Source organism: Canis lupus, chromosome 29 (genome assembly GCF_048164855.1).
Source record: "Canis lupus baileyi chromosome 29, mCanLup2.hap1, whole genome shotgun sequence".
Lineage (NCBI taxonomy): Eukaryota > Metazoa > Chordata > Mammalia > Carnivora > Canidae > Canis > Canis lupus.
Window position 1 is genome coordinate 32,433,021 of NC_132866.1, and position 20,482 is coordinate 32,453,502.

The window sequence follows — 20,482 nt, forward strand, 5'->3', positions numbered from 1 at the left end:
ATCCACAAATGTAATTCTGGGGTGGCACCCAAGGATTGCATTTCTAATTAGTTCCCAGGCGATGTTGATGATGCCAGTTTAGAGACCACACTTGGAGAATCACTGCCCTAGATGCTGAGTGACAGACATGGGAAAACAGGAACCACCAAGGCCCAGATGCACTTCACCCCTACTGAGTAGAATGTGGTGACCACTAATTCTGTGCAAGACCCTGTGCAGACATGGAAATTAGGGCCCAGCCTGTGCCCTTGGGAAGCTGGGAGACTAGTGGGGGAGGGCACCCTCATGATCTTTGTCTCTACTGGAGCCACGGGTGACATGGGCAGGGAAAGAGGGAGATGCTGCTTTGCACAGACAACGATGACTCATTGTCTGTCTCAACAGTGCCATGGAATCAGTGTTTCTTAGCTTTGAGTAACGTATGTTTCTGTTTAATGGAAAAAACAATTTTTTCACCAATCCACAGTATGGGCCTAAGCCAATTTACAAATTAAGTAGTTGATTTGTGTAAAACTTAACTAATTTAGCCAGTAGGTGATATCCTTTTGACTAAACTCAGTTGCCACTCAAAGTGGGAATATGGTGCTGTTTGGTATACATTTTGTAAAGTTCCCACAGCTCTACAGCTGGCTGTCCTTGGGTAACCACCACTTTTTAAAAATTTTTTTAAATTTTTATTTATCTTTTTTAAATATTTATTCATGAGAGGCAGAAAGAGAAGCAGGCTCCATGCAGGGAGCCTGATGTGGGACTCGATCTTGGGACTCCAGGATCAGGCCCTGGGCTGAAGGCAGAGCTCAACCACTGAGCCACCCAGGCGTCCCTTTTTTTTTAATTACTGTGAAATTTTTGTCCTCACAATGTTGGTTATCTGGCTTTCTCTTGTGAACTTGTCATTTATCACTAATTCCACATCCATTCTTTTTTTATTTACATTTATAGAGAGAGAGAGAGAGAGACAGATAGATGGAGACAAAACATTAACATGAAAATGTAAAAATAAATTCCTGTGGGGAATTCACCACCCTTAAGAAAATCCCTACAAGATCCCAGCTTGAGGAGCCTGCAAAAAGGGAACATATCACTGAGAGGTTTAGGACCTAAAACTAAGCTTGATGGAGCTTTTAAATACCACTCTTCTCTCACTGAGTCTCATTCCCACCCCCCCCCCCCTCCATTTTGTCCTCTAATGTTGAAGAGGAAGTGTGTGAAATTGGGGAGAAATCACTCAAAGACCTTAACCCACGTCAGGAATTGAAATTTGATCTGAGGGATACTTGAGAGCCTCTGCCAACTTCAAAGCAAGGAAGTGATGGACGGAAGTATTTGAGGAATGTTATTTGTGCTCCTGAGTAATAGTAGATGAAAGTGAAGAGAACATGAAGTCAAAGGAGGCTTTGTGTGTGTGGGAGCTCAAGTCAGACTTGAGTGTGCTTGTGGAGGGTTCTAGAGGAAGGGTTGGCATGACTTAGTGACAGACTTGAGTAGCTGGAGTCCGAGGAGGACTTCCAGGCCTGGAGTCCAGAAAGAGAGAGCTGCCCCAAAGGAAGGGAAGCTTTAGAGAAAGAGAAGGAAGTCAGGGCTCACTTTGGCTTTTGGGATATCTCATAGACCATGAGAAATTATATGGAGTCAAAGATGACGTGAGAGGTGAATCGGGGTTTCATCCACTTGCGGATCATAATTAAGTCAGTCGAACAGAAGATGTCCCCCCAAAGAGTAGGCATGTCTGAGAACTTTCTGGCTGACTGGTGTGTGTGTGTGTGTGTGTGTGTGTGTGTGTGTGTGTGTGTGTGTGTGCACATGCACACATTGTTTTTAATATCCATGATCAGCATTGGGGAGCCAGCCCTTCAGCTTTGGGACTTCTCAAAGCATCTCCTCCCTAAATCTGGCCCTCCTTAGGGATATTCTCATGCATGACATAGTTGATCAAACATTCATCTAATGTTCTGCTGAGATCAGATAAGTGGAATTTTGCCCAGATTTCTACACCAGAATGAACTAGTTAGAGTGAATTTTTCTGCTTTGCTTTCTAGAAGCTTATGAAAACGTGTCCTTTTCATTGTACATAAATTGTGGTTTTAAATTGTCACTGTTTCTTGTGTTTAGATGAGACCTGCTAGAGCCAAGTTTGACTTTAAAGCTCAGACCCTAAAGTAAGTACCACCAATTTTTGTTTTGTTTTTAACTGCCTCTTTGAAGCACAGCTCACTTGTGAAGAGATGGAGAAAAACAATGATTCAAAACAGTAATTTATAGAGTTTGCTACATGCCAAGCACCATTCAAGTTACTAACATATGGTAACCAATTCAGCTCTCACCAGAACCCTCTGGGGTTGGTGCTGTTATTATCTGCCTCACACTAATGGGGAAACCAAGAGGCTATGGGGTTAAGAAACTTGCCCAAGCTGGTCAGTGATAGAGGCAGGGGATTCAAACCTGGGTAGCCTGGTGCCAGAGTCTGGGCTCCTGCCACCTCCTATACAGGGACTCAGTTTGCTTGATGAAGTGGTGGCTTGATCTGACCCACTCTTTCTATGGAAGGAACTAGATCCAGGATCTAGGATGATAACTTTATCAGTTTTGCTACAACATCTTATGACATTCAAAATTCGTGGGAACCCACAGGAAACCAGTATGTTCCTCAAGAGGCTAGCTCTGTAAAACATTTCTCAAAAAGAGTCTTCCATCCTAGAAATGAATCTTCCATCCTAGGAACCACTGCACGCTATGTCTATACTTCCCCATGCCCCTTTCTCCCCAGAGAGACTTTGCTATTGGCATTGTAATGGCTCTAGAAGGCTTTCAATGAAGAAACTTGATTAGCTTGTTTAACCCAGTGTTATCTAAATTTAGATAACCAGGAAGCCTTTCTCTTCCATGGAATGAAATTTGGAAAAGCTACCAAAGACTGGGTTCTACAAGGAACCTGCTCACTTCCTATCTAATTATGGATTAAAGTGGACCATGAATTTCTGTTGGTAACAATAATCAGCCATCCCATTGCCCTGATGAGGAGAAGCCCTACCTCTCCATTCTTGATGATGAGAGGAGAAGCTCTCCATTCATTGGACACTGAGAAATGCCATGATGAGGCAACTCACCCATAATTCTGATCTCCTCTAACCAAAATGAGTGACCAGGCAACAATCTCCAGACTTGGCACAAATCTGGCATGTTGGATTTGTTTATAATCACTCCAGTCTCTTAGCTCATCAACTAACAAGAGGCTGCAGCCTAGTGTGCTGGAACGATGGGCTCTAGCATTAAGAAGTCCTGTGTTTGAGTTGTGACTGTGCCTACTATCTCTGTGACTACGAACAAGTCACCAACCTCCACCTCAAATTTCCTCATTTATAAAATGGACATAAAAATGCCACCTTGCAGGGCAGCTGAGGTAATATTTATAAAACATTTTGCATAATGTAGCAAAAGTCAGCATCTCCCCCTACCCCTTCTTTTTAACCAGAGAGAAGATAACAGAGTTACATAAATTAATTTTTAGCCTAATCAAGCAGTACCTTTTCCCTTTCCCCTTTTTTTCTTTGAATTAAGAAAGGTCCACAGAATCATTGAATGGTATTGTGATGATAATATATTTATGTAGGTTTCATTAAAAAGTCTTAGATCAATTTTCTTCTTAGAGCAACTTTGTCAGATATAACAGGGGAGAAGGCCGATTGAGAGGGAACTGTCACCATTTATCAACAGTGCTAATGATGGGTGCCTGGGTGGCTCAATCAGTTAAGAGTCCAACTCTTGATTTCAGCTCAGTCACGATCTCAGGGTCATGAGATCAAGCATGTCGGGCTCCGCACTGGATGTGGAGCCTGCTTAAGATTCTCTCTTTCCCTCTCCCTCTGCCCCTTCGTACCCAGTACATTCTCTCTGTCTCTAAAAAAATAAATAAAATAGTGCTAATGCTGGAGAGAAGAGTCCTTCCTCCTAACTCGGTGCTACTATTATCCCTTCCTCCCTCCCGGAAAAGTTAATAAAACTTTTTTTTTTTTAAGAGTAAATGACAGATCCATTGACTTGAGTCTTCTAAAAACCTTTAATCACTGGGTTCTACTTTTCTCTGTAGTGTGTTACTCAAAAAAGTGTTCTGTAGGAGCACTGGAGTCAACAAAGTTAAACAGGTTTCTTAACCTGCAGGACTTCTCTGAGCCTCTACCATGCTAATATACATGGTGACACTCCAGAAAAGATCTGAAGTATATCATATTGGTTCTCGAACCCTGTTACCACCAGACCTTAACATGTGGTTCTCTGGGAGATGGGTATGAGGTCCACAGTGCAGGAAGGATGGCAGCCCCAAGCACCCTATGGCACATCTCCTTTGGCCATGACTGCAGACCTCTCAGCACCCCCACAAGCTGTCCTCCTTGCTTACTTACCAGTGGGGCTGTGACACTCCCACCTGCCTCTACAACTGCAAGTCACTTAGTGTGGCAGAGTGGGGAGCGTACAGATCTGTAGCAGAGGTGGATATGCCGAGGGCCCTGCACATTCCATGTGCCCATGGTTGGGGGGTAAAGAGAGGAGGGAATTCAGAACACCCCCAAGGAGAACTATAGCAAAAAACTGGCCAGAGATATTCTTACAGAGACACATGCCCCAGATCCCCTTCATGGGCCTCCTCAGGATTAGAATCTTGGCTACCAGTGTGAGACCCACAAAGGCTGCCTTGTTCTTGCACTCAGAACAGTGCTGACTTTGTGTAAAGTCTTCCAGATGTGCCCCCATTGTTTAGCCAGCATCCCGCACATAACCGTGGGACTTCCTGGCACGCTGCAAAGTAGGCACATCCCCTCCAAATTGCAGTGGAGCTTTTCTTTCCATGCTGTTGGTTTGATGCAAATTGAAAAGATCTAGGTCAGTTTTTTTAAATAATTTTACTTATTTGAGAAAGAGAAAGAATGTGTGCACACACAAGCAAGGGGAAAGGCAGAGGGAGAGGGAGAAGTAGGCTCCCCGCTGAACAGGGAGCCCAAAGCTGGGCTCAGTCCCAGGACCCTAGGATCATGACCTGAGCCCAAGGCAGCCACTTAATCGACTGAACCACCCGGACGCCCCTAGGTCTTTTTTTTTTTTTAATTCAAAAAACTTTTCAAGGTGCAATTGTTATCTTCCTTTTAAGTTTCTATTTTGCTTATAATTTATCTTTTTAATCTTTCTTTTTAAAAAAAGGAGCCCTGGTTAGAGGTTAACAGCATTATTATTAAGGCAAACAAAGGGATGGAAGGAGATGGAAAAGCTGCAAAAATATGTGAAGAATATTTTAAGGAAAATCCATTTTTCTTTCCAAGGTTCCTCTCCCATGTTAAGGGGGATGTAATGAATTAACACTTACTGAGTACTAACCCTCTAATCACAGACACTGTGCTAGGTGTTTTTTTTGTTTGTTTATTTTGTTTTGTTTTGTTTTGTTTTGTTTGTACTGGGTGTTTTACTTGCAGTTTGTTGCTAGATTTTTTTCAACAACTTTGAGTTAGCTCTTATATTCAGATAAAGTATCTCAGAGAGATCAAGTATCTCACCCGATGTGTCAGAGCTAGTAAATGTTATACCTGGCCTTTAAGCCCAGATCTGCCTGATTTTAGAGCCTTTTGACTACATGATGTAGATAAATGGATGGATGCAGGGTGATGTGGAGGGTGGATGGCTGGCTGGCGGATGGAATAATATAAGGATGTCAGTATATCACAAGTAATTTGAGGGTAATATCAAAGAGGGCATAGAAGGAGGGTAGTGAGGCAGTGAAAGTATCCACAAGGAAACATTTGTCATCGTTCCCTGGACATCAGCTGAGTCTGCTGGGTGCATTGTTATGTGTTGCATTAACATTCTGAGCAGCAGACAGCATTCACAAAAAAATACATTGAGAAAACCCCAACAAACCCATAAGGCCTGTGAGCACTTTGGAGTGGGGTGTCCCTTTGAAAGTTAACATCCGTCCCACAGAAGACTGGAAAGATGCCAAAGGAGATGTAACTTCCTGAAGAGCGGACTCCACACTTCCAAACATGGAGCCCTCTCTTCTATCATTTGTCCCCTCTGACCTCACTCCGAGTCTCCTTTCGCTAAAAAATGGAGTGTCTTCATCTTACCCATTTTGAAAGCTCTGCTAAAATGCCTCCACCCTCTTGACAGGGAGCTTCCACTGCAGAAGGGGGACATCGTTTACATCTACAAGCAGATTGATCAGAACTGGTACGAAGGCGAGCACCACGGCCGGGTGGGCATCTTCCCGCGCACCTACATCGAGGTACTGTAGCTCCTCCTGTTCCCATGGGACAGCCCGCTCACGCCCGAAGCACCACTCATGTCCCAAGAGCCTGGGTCTCGTAGCCTCCCTTCCTCTCATCCCCTCACTTCCTTCTCTTTGCCTTTTCTGCCTCTCGCCCTTCCTCAGCTCCTTCCTCCTGCCGAGAAGGCTCAACCCAAGAAGTTGGCTCCAGTGCAGGTGTTGGATTATGGAGAAGCTGTTGCCAAGTTCAACTTTAATGGTGATACGCAAGTAGAAATGTCCTTCAGAAAGGTAAGCGCCCTCTCTTCCTGGCCCCTGGGGCTCCGTTGGATGGCCCTGTTGTTGTGGGGAAGTGGCGTTACCACGATGTACTAGTCTGGTGGCACTGTCGGAGGGCCTACGAGATGTGCCCCACTGAGGATTGCATTACAGGCAAGTGGAGAATCTTCCGAGGTGAGATATTTAAAAAATAAACCCTAGGCTTAGTCAGGGTTTAATAACATTAAGTTCACTGACTAGAGGCAGTATTTCTGGAGTCTGAGACCTCTTCAGCCAACATTTATTAAGCATCCAAAGATGTGATAAGTGTTCATGACTAGGTTTTATGACATATTAATATGGCCTACTGGAAAAGAGCAAGTCCTTTGATGACAGGAGAAGTTTGAAAAACTTTGAAGCCAAAAGTCACAGGTTATCAACCATGCAGCTTTTGGGGAGTTAAAGAATTTTTCCAAACCACTCTTTGCTCATATGTAAAAAGAAGACAAATGGCCTTCCCCTAGAGCTGTTTTAAGAGATTAAGTGAAACCACATCTGTGAACCCCACAGCATGGCGCATGGCATCCAGTCAGTACTCAGCGAACAGGCCTTGCCAGAGTTCTCATCGTTGCCCACAAGTAGCTCACCATGCTCGTTTTGCATATTAGTCAGGTGTGCAGGGATGCCATTCTTCCGTGGGACCAGACGCTCTCTTCTCGTGTCAAAACTCTCTGGCTTGCTAAAGTTATTAGTCACTAATTTTAGTGAGGATTAGGGAAATGAACACCTGCCTTAGAAAAAAGATGAACTACTTGATGGAAGAGAGAAGCCCTAGAAGTACCCTCAGTACCCACTACCAGGAGACCAGGAATTAAGTCATTAGATGTGTGTACAATAGAATAGCCTGCAGTGGGCCATGACGCTGTTGCTGCAATAGCATTAAAAATGTAGAATTCTATTTCTTGACAAAGAAGGAGGTTCACTCTACATTATAAAGTATGAAAAAGAAGGTTGGAAAGGGGGATGCAGTGCATACTCAGTTTTCATAAGAAAAAAAAATGTGCAAGTCTAATTCACTTGCCCAGAATTCAATCTAGGAAATACATACATCAAAATATTAACTGTGGTTACCCCGAGTGACAACCTTATGGGTAGTATTTGTTTTCTGCTTAATGTTTGTGTTTTAACATTTTTATAGCAGAAAAGATAAAGTTCTACAAAGGAAGAAAAAATGATAACCCTCAAAACCTTTGCTTTAGTGAAATTGGAAATCAGTTTTGTGATGGATGAGGCAAAAACCCTACCCTTGGCTGTTAGCTTGGAGGGGATGAATCTGACTTACTCCTGTGCTGCAATATTTAAAGACTAAGCTTGACTTCCCAGCTTCCAGGTAGCTCTCCTGCTGTTAGCATCTCCATCTCAGCAATACCAATCTTATCTGGGTCTAGCAAGGAAGGTTTTTCTGAACAAACGTGATAAATAATGAAGGATAGCATAGGGTGAGGTAAGGCCCTCAGACATGCCAAAGCATGAGGGATCAAGGACTCTTGTCTCCCATGTCTTGTAGGGTGAGAGGATCACACTGCTCCGACAAGTGGACGAGAACTGGTATGAAGGGAGGATCCCAGGGACATCCCGACAAGGCATCTTCCCTATCACCTATGTGGACGTAATCAAGCGGCCACTGGTGAAAAACCCCGTGGATTACATTGACTTGCCTCTCTCCTCCCCAAGTCGTAGTGCCACCGCGAGCCCACAGGTACCTAAGCTTCTCAACACCAGTTTTCATGCTCCTCACGACAAATCCACAGTGCTGATGGCACACAGCCCCTCTGGGTGCTTCTTTAGCACTGTGGTTAAGAACCATCTGCAGTAGTGCAGAATATACACACCAGGGTTTGTTTCCATGTGTACAAATGACATTTTTTGAGAACTTGGGAGGGAGAACTATTATCTTTGGGAAAAGAAAGAGCTTAAGGTGATTGTTCTGGGGATAAGATGATTAGGGCAAAAAAAAAAAAAAATGAGACTTTATCAGTTGGTCCAACACTCTGTGTGGGAGCATCCTACCTTGGGTGAAGCTGCTTGTCTGGGGACCACCAGGGTCCCAAACATACGATGACCCAGTGTGGTTCTCTTCATCATCTCATTAGTCAAGGCTGGCCTGCAGAAGGCAAAGATTGAGAGAATGTCATGTTCTCATCCTCACACTTATAGACCATATCTGGAGTATTCTTTGCAAGCAAGAACCAGACTATAAAGAAAGGTATAGCATCTCCATCTACACTGGGCCAAAAGGAAGTAGGCTTATAGGCATACTAAGATGTTCCTAAGATGTTTGCATCCCTAAACATTAATTATGAACAAACTTGTTTTAAAAAAATACAAATTTTTCCAAACCTATCCCCAAAGCCAAGAAAGAATTAGGATGTTGGGTTCAGAAGAGGTATGGTGGGGTGATTTCCTGTGAAGGACACTAAGCATACCACTCTGGTAAGTTGTAGGGAGAATGGCCAGAGGAGTGAGAATAGGACCTGGACCCAGGATGACACTTGGATGGTGTCTCTTTTCTGCCATCCTTTCATTATTTCCGCCCTCTTCCACCTGCGCATCACTGACCCCAGGGATGGTTCTTGGCAGAAAGCATTAGATGGGCTGGCTCAGGGCTTCCTGCACAGCGAGATCCGTCTTGTGAGATCTCATGGAGAGAGGGCGTGGGGTCGGTGCAGGTCATTCTGCTTTGTAGTAAGAAGAGGAACTCAGTGAGATTTTTTGCTTCACTGTAGCCAAGTACAACTCTAAAACAAGAGGACTCCACTGCTCGTACCCCTCCCTGGAAGGCTCTTTGCTGAGAACTCTAGAGAAAATAAAAGCCCAAAAAAGGGGCAGGGCAGTGGCAGGGCATCTTTTTCCCTTTGTGGTTGCTGGTCAGGGCTTCTTCGGTTGCAGAAGTGGTTGGGTGAGGTGGGGCGGAAATCTTTGAATGATCCCTCTGAAAGTGTGATTCTGCAAACCGGGCCAGTGCCATCTGTAACCTCCCTGATGCGCCCCTTTCTCCCATCTCCAGACCCCCTGCTTCACCCCTCCTTTACCACCTGCACACACCATGCACCCACACACATGCACCCACATCCCACTTTCTCTCCAATCTAACCAAACGATTTCATTTTGGGGGGCACCAGAGTGTCCTCGTCCTTTGCATTCCATTCCTCTTTTTGTACATCCCTTGTGATTATTTTCCTCTTTTCTTCTTTATGCTGACACTTGTACCTTTTGCTTCTTTCTTTGTTTTCCTCTCTCTCCTTTTCTTTTTAAGTTTGCCAGTCACAGCAAGCTCTTCATGCCAGCCCCCTCATCTCTACCCCATCCCCACCGAGCCCTGTCCCCCGAGATGCACGCTGTCACCTCTGAGTGGATCTCCCTGACTGTTGGGGTTCCAGGCAGGCGACCTCTGGCTCTGACGCCACCTCTGCCTCCACTACCGGAGACTTCTGTCTATGACACTGACCACCTCGCCTCGTGGGCGAGGCCTGGTTCCTCTCTCTCTCTCAGCCTTCCCCATTCAAGCTGGCCAGACCGTTCTGTCCCTCGCTCCATGGCTTCCCCACTGGCCCTGCCTCCCCCACACAAAGCCTCCTCCTTGGCGCCTGGTGCCCCGGCCTCCCTTCATGTCAACGGGGACAGTGGTGTCCACGTGCCACCCCCGGGTGTCCGCCAGGATAGCTTCTCGCAGCTGCTGCCGGGGAGCTCTGATAGGGTCATCTCGGAGCTCAGCAACGCCTTTAGCAGCCAGGGTAAGCGGCAGCCGAGGCGAGAAGAGCGCGGACAGTGTGACAGGAGAGCAGAGCGGGAGGCAGGTGAGAGATGGCCCGGAGCACCCAAGATTTCTAAGAAGAGCTGCTTGAGACCTTCAGACGTGGTCAGGTGCCTGAGCGCGGAACAGAGACTCCCAGATCTCCACACCCCCGAGGAGAGCCGGCCCAGCAAGCCCCTGGGTAGCCCTTTTCCGGGAAGGGAGGCTGAGCAGACAGAGCTGCATAGAGGTGGCGAGCAGGCTGAGAGGAGGGCCACTCGGAGTGCTGTGAGCCAGGTAGGCCTGCAGCATGACCACGTGTGCCTTGGCATCTCAGTTGGCAGGGTGGGCTGGACGTGTTGCCCGTGGCCCGTCTACCACGTCCCAGTGGATGCCGGTGAGAGCCCTTTGCTTGTCTTGGGGGCAGAAATATTACCCAGGAGGGAACGGAGGGGTCCTCGGCTGAGGTGTCAGTCTGGGGACAGTTGGAGACAAATGACAGTCTGCACTCTGGCCTCTGGAGGGGATTCTGGAGTTGCTCCCACTTTGGGTGCCTCCTGGCCTAGTGCAAAAGCCCCATGGGAAGGAAGGCCTTCCTCACGCCCACTCATGCCTTGGAGACTTTCATCCATTTGCTCTAACACAGCTGAGAACACCAGGCTTCAGTCTGGCTCCGTGTGGCTTGGTTTTGTGTGAGATGCACTTTGTTTCCGTAACCCATGGCGCTCTGCCAGTGTTCGGCTGTCAGGTCTTCGTCCTGTCTCGTGTTCGTGTGGGAGCACAGGGCTTTTGTTCACTGATGAACAAATGCATTTTGGTCCTAAGGAGGTGCATGCAGGCCCAGCGCTGGGGCCCTGGCAGGTATAGAGTCCTTGAATGGGCACACCAGGTTTTTGGGTAACTGTCCCATTTTCTCTCTAGGTCAGCTACCAAGATCTCAAGGACCCAAGTGGCCTTAGGGTGTTTTGAGGGCTAAAAAACTGGGGATGGAGATGAGGATGAACTTGGCAATTAGAGCATGATTCTAATTTTGGCTATGCTGTTTAATACCCCCAAAGTCAAAGACTTTGGGCAGCTTCTCCAAAGTAGCTGGGGTTGAGTGCCTGTTCACCTCTTACCATCTATACAGAGAGCTACTTCCCCTCTCTGAGCCTCATCTGTAAAACAGAGATGATAACCTGCCTCACAGTGTGGTTGAGAGGATTCCACGAAGTGATGTGTATGAATTGCCAAGGGCAGGCACTGGGAACAGAACGTGGTCAGCACTTTGGAAGCTCTCCATTTTGGGTGATCTAGAGCTGCTTCTGGCACTGAAAACATTCTAGAATGCCTTTAGTGTCAGATGGAATTTCTTGAAGAAGTCTCATTTGTCATTTACCGTGTACAATGCCCACAGTAGACTATGCTTGATCCTCAGACCCACAACCTTAGTTTTTCTCTAAAGTTTCATTTAGCCACTTGGCCGATATTTATTTGAGACCTGTAGACACCACTCTGTATCAGGGCAGGGTTACCAGGGTCAGTGCCTTCTCGCTGGAACACAGACACAGCAGCAGTATGACTGCAGTATCAGAGATTTGCTGAAGGCCACAGGGCCACAGAAGCTAGAGACACAGACGAGGTCAGACATCCAGCTCCAGCCTAATGGTTGGGAGCAGAAGGTTGCTCCCCACAGGAAGAGCAGTGTGGGATAGTGATAAGTAATCAGACTGTGAGCCATGGTTTTTTATGTGCAAAGTAGGAGTGGAGCGAAAGCGGTCTCTCCTTCATCGGGTGGTTGTAAGGATTAAATGAGGTAAGTGTGGTGCCTGGCATAGGAAGGCTCCATAAAATAGATGGTTTCCCAGCTCTGAGCGTGGGGCCGAGGGGCAATAGCAGAACCTGGGGAAGACCTTGCCTGTCCCAGAAGAAAAGAATGTGTCCAGTTAAGCAAAGAAGAGTTGGTTGTAGAGAGATGGTGAAGGGGCTAGTTGAAAAGAATTCAATGTCTCTGACATGGAAACAGTTCCGTAACCATTCTAAGTCAGCCCACAGTGCCTGGAGACCTCGTTATCATCAGCCATGAGTCATCAGCACAGCCTGATTCCAGGACCCAGCGTGTACAGGAAGTGCGCATAGGCCCGGAGCTCCGGGCGAGCTTAGAGGTATATACTTTCCACTTCCTAACAGAGGATGGAGGGGCAGTGGGGGGAGGTAGCCGGCAACATGGAAAGACAGGCCTGTTCAAAATTGGTTTTCCTTTCTTGGTGGGCCTCCAGAACTCAAGTGTACCACTTCCTGTCCCCTCCCTTCCTGCTGCTCTCCCAGCGCCAGCCCTTTCTCTGTGGGTGTGCCTAGCCCTGGCCCTGGTCTTGCTCCCTGGTGAGAGCTGGAAGGTTGTGTGGAAGGGACCCCTGCCCCATGTCTCCCGCCCAAGCCCTTTACTTTCCCCTCCTGTGACTGGGAATAGGAGCCAGCCACTCGCAAAAGGGGGACCTGCAGAAGCCCCCTGCCCCTTGAATGATGGAGCTAATAATGACGGGAAGGACTACAGGGACAGCTGTTCTTTGGTGGCCTGTCAGCTTGCCGTGGCCTCAGGCTGTATCACGTATTTGGGCAAATGCATTCCAAACCAGCGTGTCTGATCAGGAAGCTTGCCAGTCACCCTTCTCCTTGCTGTGGCGAACTGAACAGAAGTTCAATTTTAGCTGTTAGGAAGCTAGGTTGAACGACCAGTAGGTAGAGGGAATTTAGCTGAGTAAATGAAAAGACATTCTGAAATGCTATGATCATTCTTCCATGCTAATATATTGAGGGTGTCATGTGATCTGGCTATTTAGACAGCAAGCCAGTTGCACCTTCCAGAGCCTCCCTGCTGGTTTGCCTGGATCATTCCCACCTGTCCTTCACTTCTCCACTTAGGTGTTACTTCTTCCAGGAAGCCTCTCCTGCCAGCTTCCCCCTGCCCCTGCAGGACTGGATTAAGTACTCCAACTTTGTGCTTCCATGTCCCCTGCACCTGACTTGGGGGCAGGTGGGGGCACTTCTCAGCTCTATTGTCTTCTTACCTCTGCTTGTCTGTGTTGCCATTAGAGTGTTAGCATCCTAAGGTCAGGGACCATGACCCCTGATATATGGAAGGTACTCATAAATATTGTTGAGTGAAAAAAAATTAAAAAGTGACCCCAATTAAAGCTATGTATGCTCTCCATTGTGGGGTGAGGGGATATGATATATTCACAAATAATTATAATGCAGAGTCCAATAGTTCACTCTGGAAGTTCAAGATGAAGAGAAATAATAAGCGACATAGAAGATGGCAGTCTGGTAGACTTTGTAAGAAATGTAACATTTGACATGGGGCTTAAAGCACAGGGAGATTTCTAATCGAACAGCATGAGGGTATCATTTAAGGCAAACCAGTAACCCAGCCAAGACCCACAGGTGGGAATGCGAAAGGGAGTGTGGGGAATCATGAGCTTTGGGTGAGGCTTAGGGTGTCCACAGGTGGGTAGAAGGGGAGAATCTGGGAGCAGAGCTGGGAAGGGCTTCTTGGTACGGCACATAGACACTCACCAGCCCCTCCTAACACTGACCAGTCCCCTTCCTCACAGTCACATGCCCCTGGTGAATCACTTGTCAGACATCCCTGTTCAGTGCTAAGTCCCTGTGTAGCTGTTTCCTTCCCCCTTCATTACCTGTCCAGACCTCCAACTCTCTGCAGATGTATGAACACTTGTGAAAAGGTCTGGCTTTTCACTCCTTTGTAGACTCCCAAACTGAAATGACATTGGGTCAGTTGCCTGTGTTTCGGTGGGTGTTCTTCAGACAGTGGAAGGCGTGAATGATGTACAGGGGATGTTTAGAGGAACCACGATATAGTGGGGAGAGCACTGTGTTGGAAGTCAGGACCCCAGGCTCTGGCCCAGCTCTGCTGTTGGCCTGCCATGTGTCTTTGGATGAATCACTTCCCTTCTCTGGGAGCTTTCTCATCCATAAACAAAAGATGTAGACAAGGGAATTAAAGGTCTTTTTAGCATTGGTGTTCTATGATTAGCTAAAAATCCCATGTGAATAACAGAAAAAAAAAGGACAATTACAAAATTTTAAGTAAGGGGTTTACTGAAGACCTTTAGCTTTAGGACTTCACAACAGAAAAATGAAAAGTTTTCCCCTTGGTTTGGGGAGTGTAATAGGACAAAAACACACATACAAAATGCCCAAGAGTTCAGAATTATCAACAGAATCCTTGGATTTAAAAGAAAAAAAAAAAAGAATTCTTGGATTCTGTTGGGCATCATTTTGGCCAAGAAGATTTAGGGTGATCAAGACAGTGAAGGGGAAGATCATCTTACAAATCTCAGTCATTAGCATCATCATCAACTTACTGAGCTTTCCCAAGAGAGAGGCACTGTTTGCTGACTGGTATCCAGCCTTGGTTTTTAAGAGTTCCTAAAATTGGCATGGGAGATCTCATAGAATGTCTGAATTAAAAAAGCATCTTTGCAGATCATCTACTCCAGTGACTCATAGCCTTTTCTGGATCACAGAACCTTTGAGAATCTGAGGTCAGCTGAGGACTCTAGGCCAGTAGTCTGGGGACGACGAGGATAGCACACACCCAATTTTTCATCAAGTTTCAGGAGATCCACTCCTGAGTCCATCTGAGAGCTTCCCAGGAGTCTGTGCCCCCTACGTCAAGAGCCCCCAGCCTATTCTACTCTCATGATGAGATGAGAATAGTGACAAAACTTTTGTAGTATTTGTTTGGGTTCTAAAGGGAAGGAAGCACAATCAACAATAAAATCAGGGCAGCTCCGGTGGTGCAGCGGTTTGGTGCCGCCTGCAGCCTGGGGTGTGATCCTGGAGACCCGGGATCGAGTCCCACATCGGGCTCCCTGCATGGAGCCTGCTTCTCCCTCTGTCTGTCTCTGCCTCTCCTCTCTCTCTCTCTGCCTCTCCTCTCTCTCTCGCTCTCGCGCTCTCGCTCTCTCTCTCTGAATTTTTTAAAAAATCCTTATGAATGAATGAATAAATAAAATAAAATAAAATAAAATAAAATAAAATAAAATAAAATAAAATAAAATCAGTATTCAGGAAAGCCGTATATCCTCAAAGCATCTGAGAAGCACCAGAACAAACTACTGCATACCCGTAGAGAAAGATACTCAGAAAAAAAAAAAAAAAAAAAGATACTCAGGTGATGACAGAAACTGGCTTTGGGAGATTCAGAGGGAATATGCCTATGTGGAAGCTAGCTTTGTTCCCAAAAAAATCAGCACAAAGACAGAGGCCTGCTCTGGGCATGGAAATTAGAAATAGAAGGGAAAGCATGTGATGCAAGTTACAAGAACAAAAAGGAAATAAAAAGAGGTAAGATACCCAACTAAAAATGGGAAACATTTTCCTTTGACTCACTCAGAAGGGAAATCTCTAAATATGTACAGAGAGTGTTTAACAATTTACAGGATGGGGAGAGGGGTTGGCTACAGTTACAGAAATAACCAGCGGGTATTCTCTCAACACTTGAGGTACGGAAATAAGAGTTAAAGTTGGAAGTATCCACCCCTAAAAAGGTGTTAGGAGCAATGGTAGGTACCCAGAGCAACCTTGGTGCCAGCTACAAAGTACTTCCTGAGATGACCTCCTTCCTGATCAGTGACCCCTCTAGCTACTCTGATGTGTCCTTCAAGTACCACACAAGCACAGAGGAGAATCAGGGTATAGTGGGACACAGGACTTGGGGTCTGAGAGCCCAGGGTTCACATCCTGGCTCTTCAGTTCCCAACTCAGACATGTTGGGTCTTAGTTTTGTAAGGTGAGATAAATGTGGACCACCTTGTTGACTTACGAGGATGAAGTGAGAGAACATGGAGGCAAACACATCTAGCACAGAGCGTGTCACTGGGACTCAAAAAATACCTGTTGTGTGATATCCAGGTAATGGGGCAAAGCAGCGGAGGCAGTTTGCTTTATCCTCTTTACCCCATCCCACCTAAGAGGAGATGGGGATGGGGGGAGAGAAGAAAGTAGGAGAGAGAAGAATCCCTCCACTTTATGTGACACAAATCCAGAATCTAGAAAACTGTGAATTTGCCTTCTGTAGACGTAGTGCTTCTTCCTGTTCTCTCTCACCTTGAGTATGAAGGCATCCTTTTGGAAAGATTTCGGTTTCTTCATCTTTGGATATACGTTTGCCATTCCTTGTGTGGTTACTTTAGGGGAGGAAGCAGACCACATGCTACAGACCATGACAAGAAGGCTGAGCGTCTGAGTTTAGTGTTGCAATCAGATTCAAGTTACAACAAAGGCATGTGTTCTCTGTGGAGTGGTTGGCAAGGGGATTGTGTCTGGGCTAGGTGGGGAACACGTGAAGCAATTGGTTGTAATTTATTTTAGGGGTAATCTGGGATCTTAAGCTCAGGGAGAAGTTGGAGGGGTCCTGTTTTGAGGGTCCTATGGAAGTGTTCTAGAGCCGAAAGCCAGGAGCCCGAATCATTCAGGCCTCCAGCTCCTCTGGCCTAGTTTGCCTATGGTGTTCCAGGAGCTGCGACTCTGCCCCTCCCCCACCTCTGTCCACATCTGGAGGCTGCAGTCAGAGGCCCTCTTCCCAGTCCTCAGTGGGCCTCGAGTGAAGTGCCTCCATTCTTAAGCCAGGTCAGCCCCTCCCCCCACCTTGGTTCTCAATTCACAGGGACGCATGCACTCTGACCCATATGTTAGAACCTTGGAGCCAAAAAGGATATTTACATAACTCATGTCCAATCCTCTTATTTTACTAAGAATTTGAAATCCAGAGAAATTAAGCATTTTACTTGAAAGACAATGAATTAGTATCATAGCCTGGCCTGGACCTCAGATTTCCTTGCACCCAGTCTGATCTCCCCTGGGATGCCAGCGGAGGTCCCCAGAAAGAGGGGTGGGGTGGGCTCTGAGCAGATGACAAGATAGGGGTGTGCGGTGGGTTGAGGAATGCCATCTCTGAGCAACTTGGGGTGGGGGCATTAGGAGGGCAGAAGGGACCTGTGATGTTTCCCGGGGTGTGGGCCACACTGAGGTTGAGTTCCTTAATCTTGTTCACATCTCCAGGACTTCCTGCTGTTCTTTACACTGTGGATGGTTTATTTGGGGTTTCAAGGCTTTGGCACACGCCCAAAGCTGGGACAGAATGCGTACTAACTCCTTGGTAGCACCAGGTGTTTTGTGAATCCAGAGGGATGAATAGGGGGATCCCTGGGTGGCTCAACAGTTTGGCGCCTGCCTTCGGTCCGGGGCATGATTCTGGAGTCCGGGGATCGAGTCCCGTGTCGGACTCCCTGCATGGAGCCTGCTTCTACCTTTGCCTGTGTCACTGCCTCTCTCCCTCTCTCTCTCTCTCTCCCTCCCTCCCCCCCCTTTGTCTCTCATGAATAAATGAATAAAATCTTTAAAAAAAAAAAAAAAAGAAAGAAAGAAAAGAAAACAGGGATAAATAGTCCCAGGAAGGCCAGTGTGGAATTCTGGGGGGGGGTGTCTTCTGTGAACTGAACATAGAAGGGCAGCAGCCCAAGGATTCATGCAGGATTGCTTGCTGGGGGGTGGGGGGGGGGAATAAAACAAGCACTCCAGTCCAAGGGGTTGGTTTATGAGTGCATGTGCAAATATGGACTTAATGCAATTTCCGGATCAGCAGCTAAGCACCTAACCCCTGCTTACTGTTGGGCTGGGTGGGGGGCGGTGCATCGTGTGTGTGTGTGTGTGTGTGTGTGTGTGTGTGTGTGTGTGTGTGTGTTGGGCTGATGGCTAGTTTTCTAAACGTGGGGGAAAAAAACTGGGGTGTATTTCCAAAAGTCTAAAATATACTTGGTGTAAGATAATACTCTCTTTATTCTTAACCCTGGATGAAGTCATAGTTAGAATTTTGTCTACTATGAGGCTTAAGGAAGGGCAAGAGAGGGTTCAGAGCAGAGCAGCACTATCCAATAGGAATAGAACATGAGTCACGTATATAACTTAAACTTTTCTAGGGGCATCTGGGTGGCTCAGTGGGTTAAGCATCTGTCTTCAGCTCAGGTCATGGTCCCAGCATCCTGGGATCGAGCCCCATGTCAGGCTCTCTGCTCAGCATGGAGTCTGCTCCTCCCCCTCCCTCCTGCTCATGAACTTTCTCTCCCTCTCATTCTCTCTCTCTCTCTCAAATAGATAAAAATCTTTTTTAAAAATAAAAAGTAGGGATCCCTGGGTGGCGCAGCGGTTTAGCACCTGCCTTTGGCCCAGGGCGCGATCCTGGAGACCCGGGATCGAATCCCACGTCGGGCTCCCGGTGCATGGAGCCTGCTTCTCCCTCTGCCTGTGTCTCTGCCCCTCTCTCTCTCTCTCTCTCTCTCTCTCTCTCTCTCTCTCATAAATAAATAAAAAATTTATTTATTTTAATAAAAATTTTAAAAAATAAAATAAAAAGTAAATCTTAGGGAATGCATTTCAAACAAGGAGAAATTGACTCTTAGCTAATAGGATAAATGTTTATCTTGCCTTTGTCCTTCATTCCACAGACTGTGAGGAGTCAAACCATCCTTACCTCTCAGGGATGACTTAAATTTTACTAGATGTCAACTTTGTCTAGAAGGCTGTGATGATGATTATACTCTGATTGGATATGACCCCAGACCAAGGAAAGTATTAGCCGAGTCAGTATCCCTTCTAGTACAGTGAATCCTTGAGTTAAGGATTGGACCATATCCATTACCATACACTGTACCTTTTACATAAAGAAAAGGTATTCAGGAAGAAACGTGACAGCACCTGTTGTCTCAAATGGCAGAAAGTAGGTGTTGCTATGGTCATAGCTATCCCAACGGGACTGGAGAGGAAGGTGCTATATGTCCATTAGACACCGAGGACTCAGTACTCAGTGGCTTTGTCCCCTTGTGCAAATCTTCACACTTTCTTGAGCCCTAAAAGTCCTTTTCTACCCTCTCCAAGTCAAAGGATTAGTACAAAACAGATGAGGTAATGGACCTCTCTGTGCTTTTGAAAGCTGTTGTTATTTGTTTTTAAAATACTAGGTCCTTTTTACTATATCTGAGGTACCAAACCTCTCTTAAGCACCAGATATTTGCATGATGATCTAGTCACTCCTTTGAGATTAAGTTCATTAAAAGATGCTACAAGGCTTCAGTAAGCTATGGACAGAATGTGAAGAGGTTGTCTTGTCCACATCCTCTCTTTGATCTGCCTTTGACCTGTAGTCAGTAGACTACTAGCCAGAGTTTGGAAATATGTTGGTTATTATGAGAACTTTCATTTTCATGTGGTGTGACCCACACCGATCAGTCTTGGCACACTGTAGCCAAAGAATCTCAGTGAAAGATAATGAAGGTCCTCTACAGCCTTATTCCCCGAATTGGTGTGTGGACCTGCATCATGGACATTACCAATAGAAATGTAGAGTCTCGAGGGCATGTGATGTAATGAGCACTGGGTATTATATACAACTAGATGAATCTCTGAACTCTGCCTCTAAAATTAATAATATACTATATGCTAATTGAATTTAAATAAAATTTTAAAAGTAAAATGTAGGGTCTCAGGATGCATCCCATGTGTGTCAAGTCAGAGTCTGCATTTTAACAGGGTTTCTGAGTGATAACAGCATATACAAAAGGTTGAGAAGCAGTGCCCCACAGCATCCCATGGAGTGATAGCACAGCCTCAGTTTCACCAGCCACTGGGATAGGTAGCTCCCTCCCTCCCCAGGCAGCCTTTCTACTGGACAGCTCACGCTTTTAGAGTTTTCCCTCTTGTCAAAATCTGCCTATAGGTATCACCCAGAATATATTTCCTTCCTCTACTACATCAAAGCCCCATAGCCAGAACTTGGAAATGTCATTGCTTTCCTCTGTTACACAGAAGCCTTGATCCCGAGGCTGGATGGGTGGTGAGTGGGGCCACACAAGGTCACCTGGCAAAGGCCTGCAGATCCGGAGACATTGGAGAAAAACCAATGAAAAGGCTCCTTGCAGTTCCAAATCTTCCTTTACTCCTGTCAGACTCCCTGGTTTAAAGGATTGGAGTTTTGAAGAAGTTTAGAGAACTTGAAGAGGTTTCCCAAAAGGACAGGAGTATAGAAGTGATATCTGAGTTTGAAGTTGGTCCTGTAAGACATGCTAAAGGATGAGCCCCTTTACAGCAGAGACGACGGAGGGGATGGTGTGGTGGCA

The 20,482-nt window shown here is 46.3% G+C and overlaps 1 protein-coding gene and 1 long non-coding RNA gene across 52 annotated transcripts in view; one reads left to right on the plus strand and one right to left on the minus strand.

The window, feature by feature from the left end:
* LOC140621126 (uncharacterized) overlaps positions 1-11,619 on the minus strand; it is a 36,483-nt gene extending 24,864 nt beyond the window's left edge. For both annotated transcript variants that reach the window (XR_012020854.1, XR_012020853.1), the window contains exons 1-2: positions 11,487-11,619; positions 8,582-8,675 (exon numbers count right to left, since the gene is read on the minus strand). This is a non-coding gene — a long non-coding RNA (uncharacterized lncRNA). The remainder of the gene's footprint in view (positions 1-8,581; positions 8,676-11,486) is intronic.
* The window catches only part of SORBS1 (sorbin and SH3 domain containing 1), a 228,772-nt gene that overhangs the window by 195,821 nt on the left and 12,469 nt on the right, over positions 1-20,482 (plus strand). For 26 of the 50 annotated variants that reach the window (XM_072806027.1, XM_072806034.1, XM_072806044.1 and 23 more), the window contains 5 exons: positions 2,113-2,159; positions 6,157-6,271; positions 6,419-6,544; positions 8,079-8,270; positions 9,828-10,601. In XM_072806027.1, coding sequence (XP_072662128.1) covers positions 2,113-2,159; positions 6,157-6,271; positions 6,419-6,544; positions 8,079-8,270; positions 9,828-10,601 — 1,254 coding nt within the window. The remainder of the gene's footprint in view (positions 1-2,112; positions 2,160-6,156; positions 6,272-6,418; positions 6,545-8,078; positions 8,271-9,827; positions 10,602-20,482) is intronic. The other 24 variants (XM_072806054.1, XM_072806055.1, XM_072806058.1 and 21 more) reach the window with 1 other exon arrangement.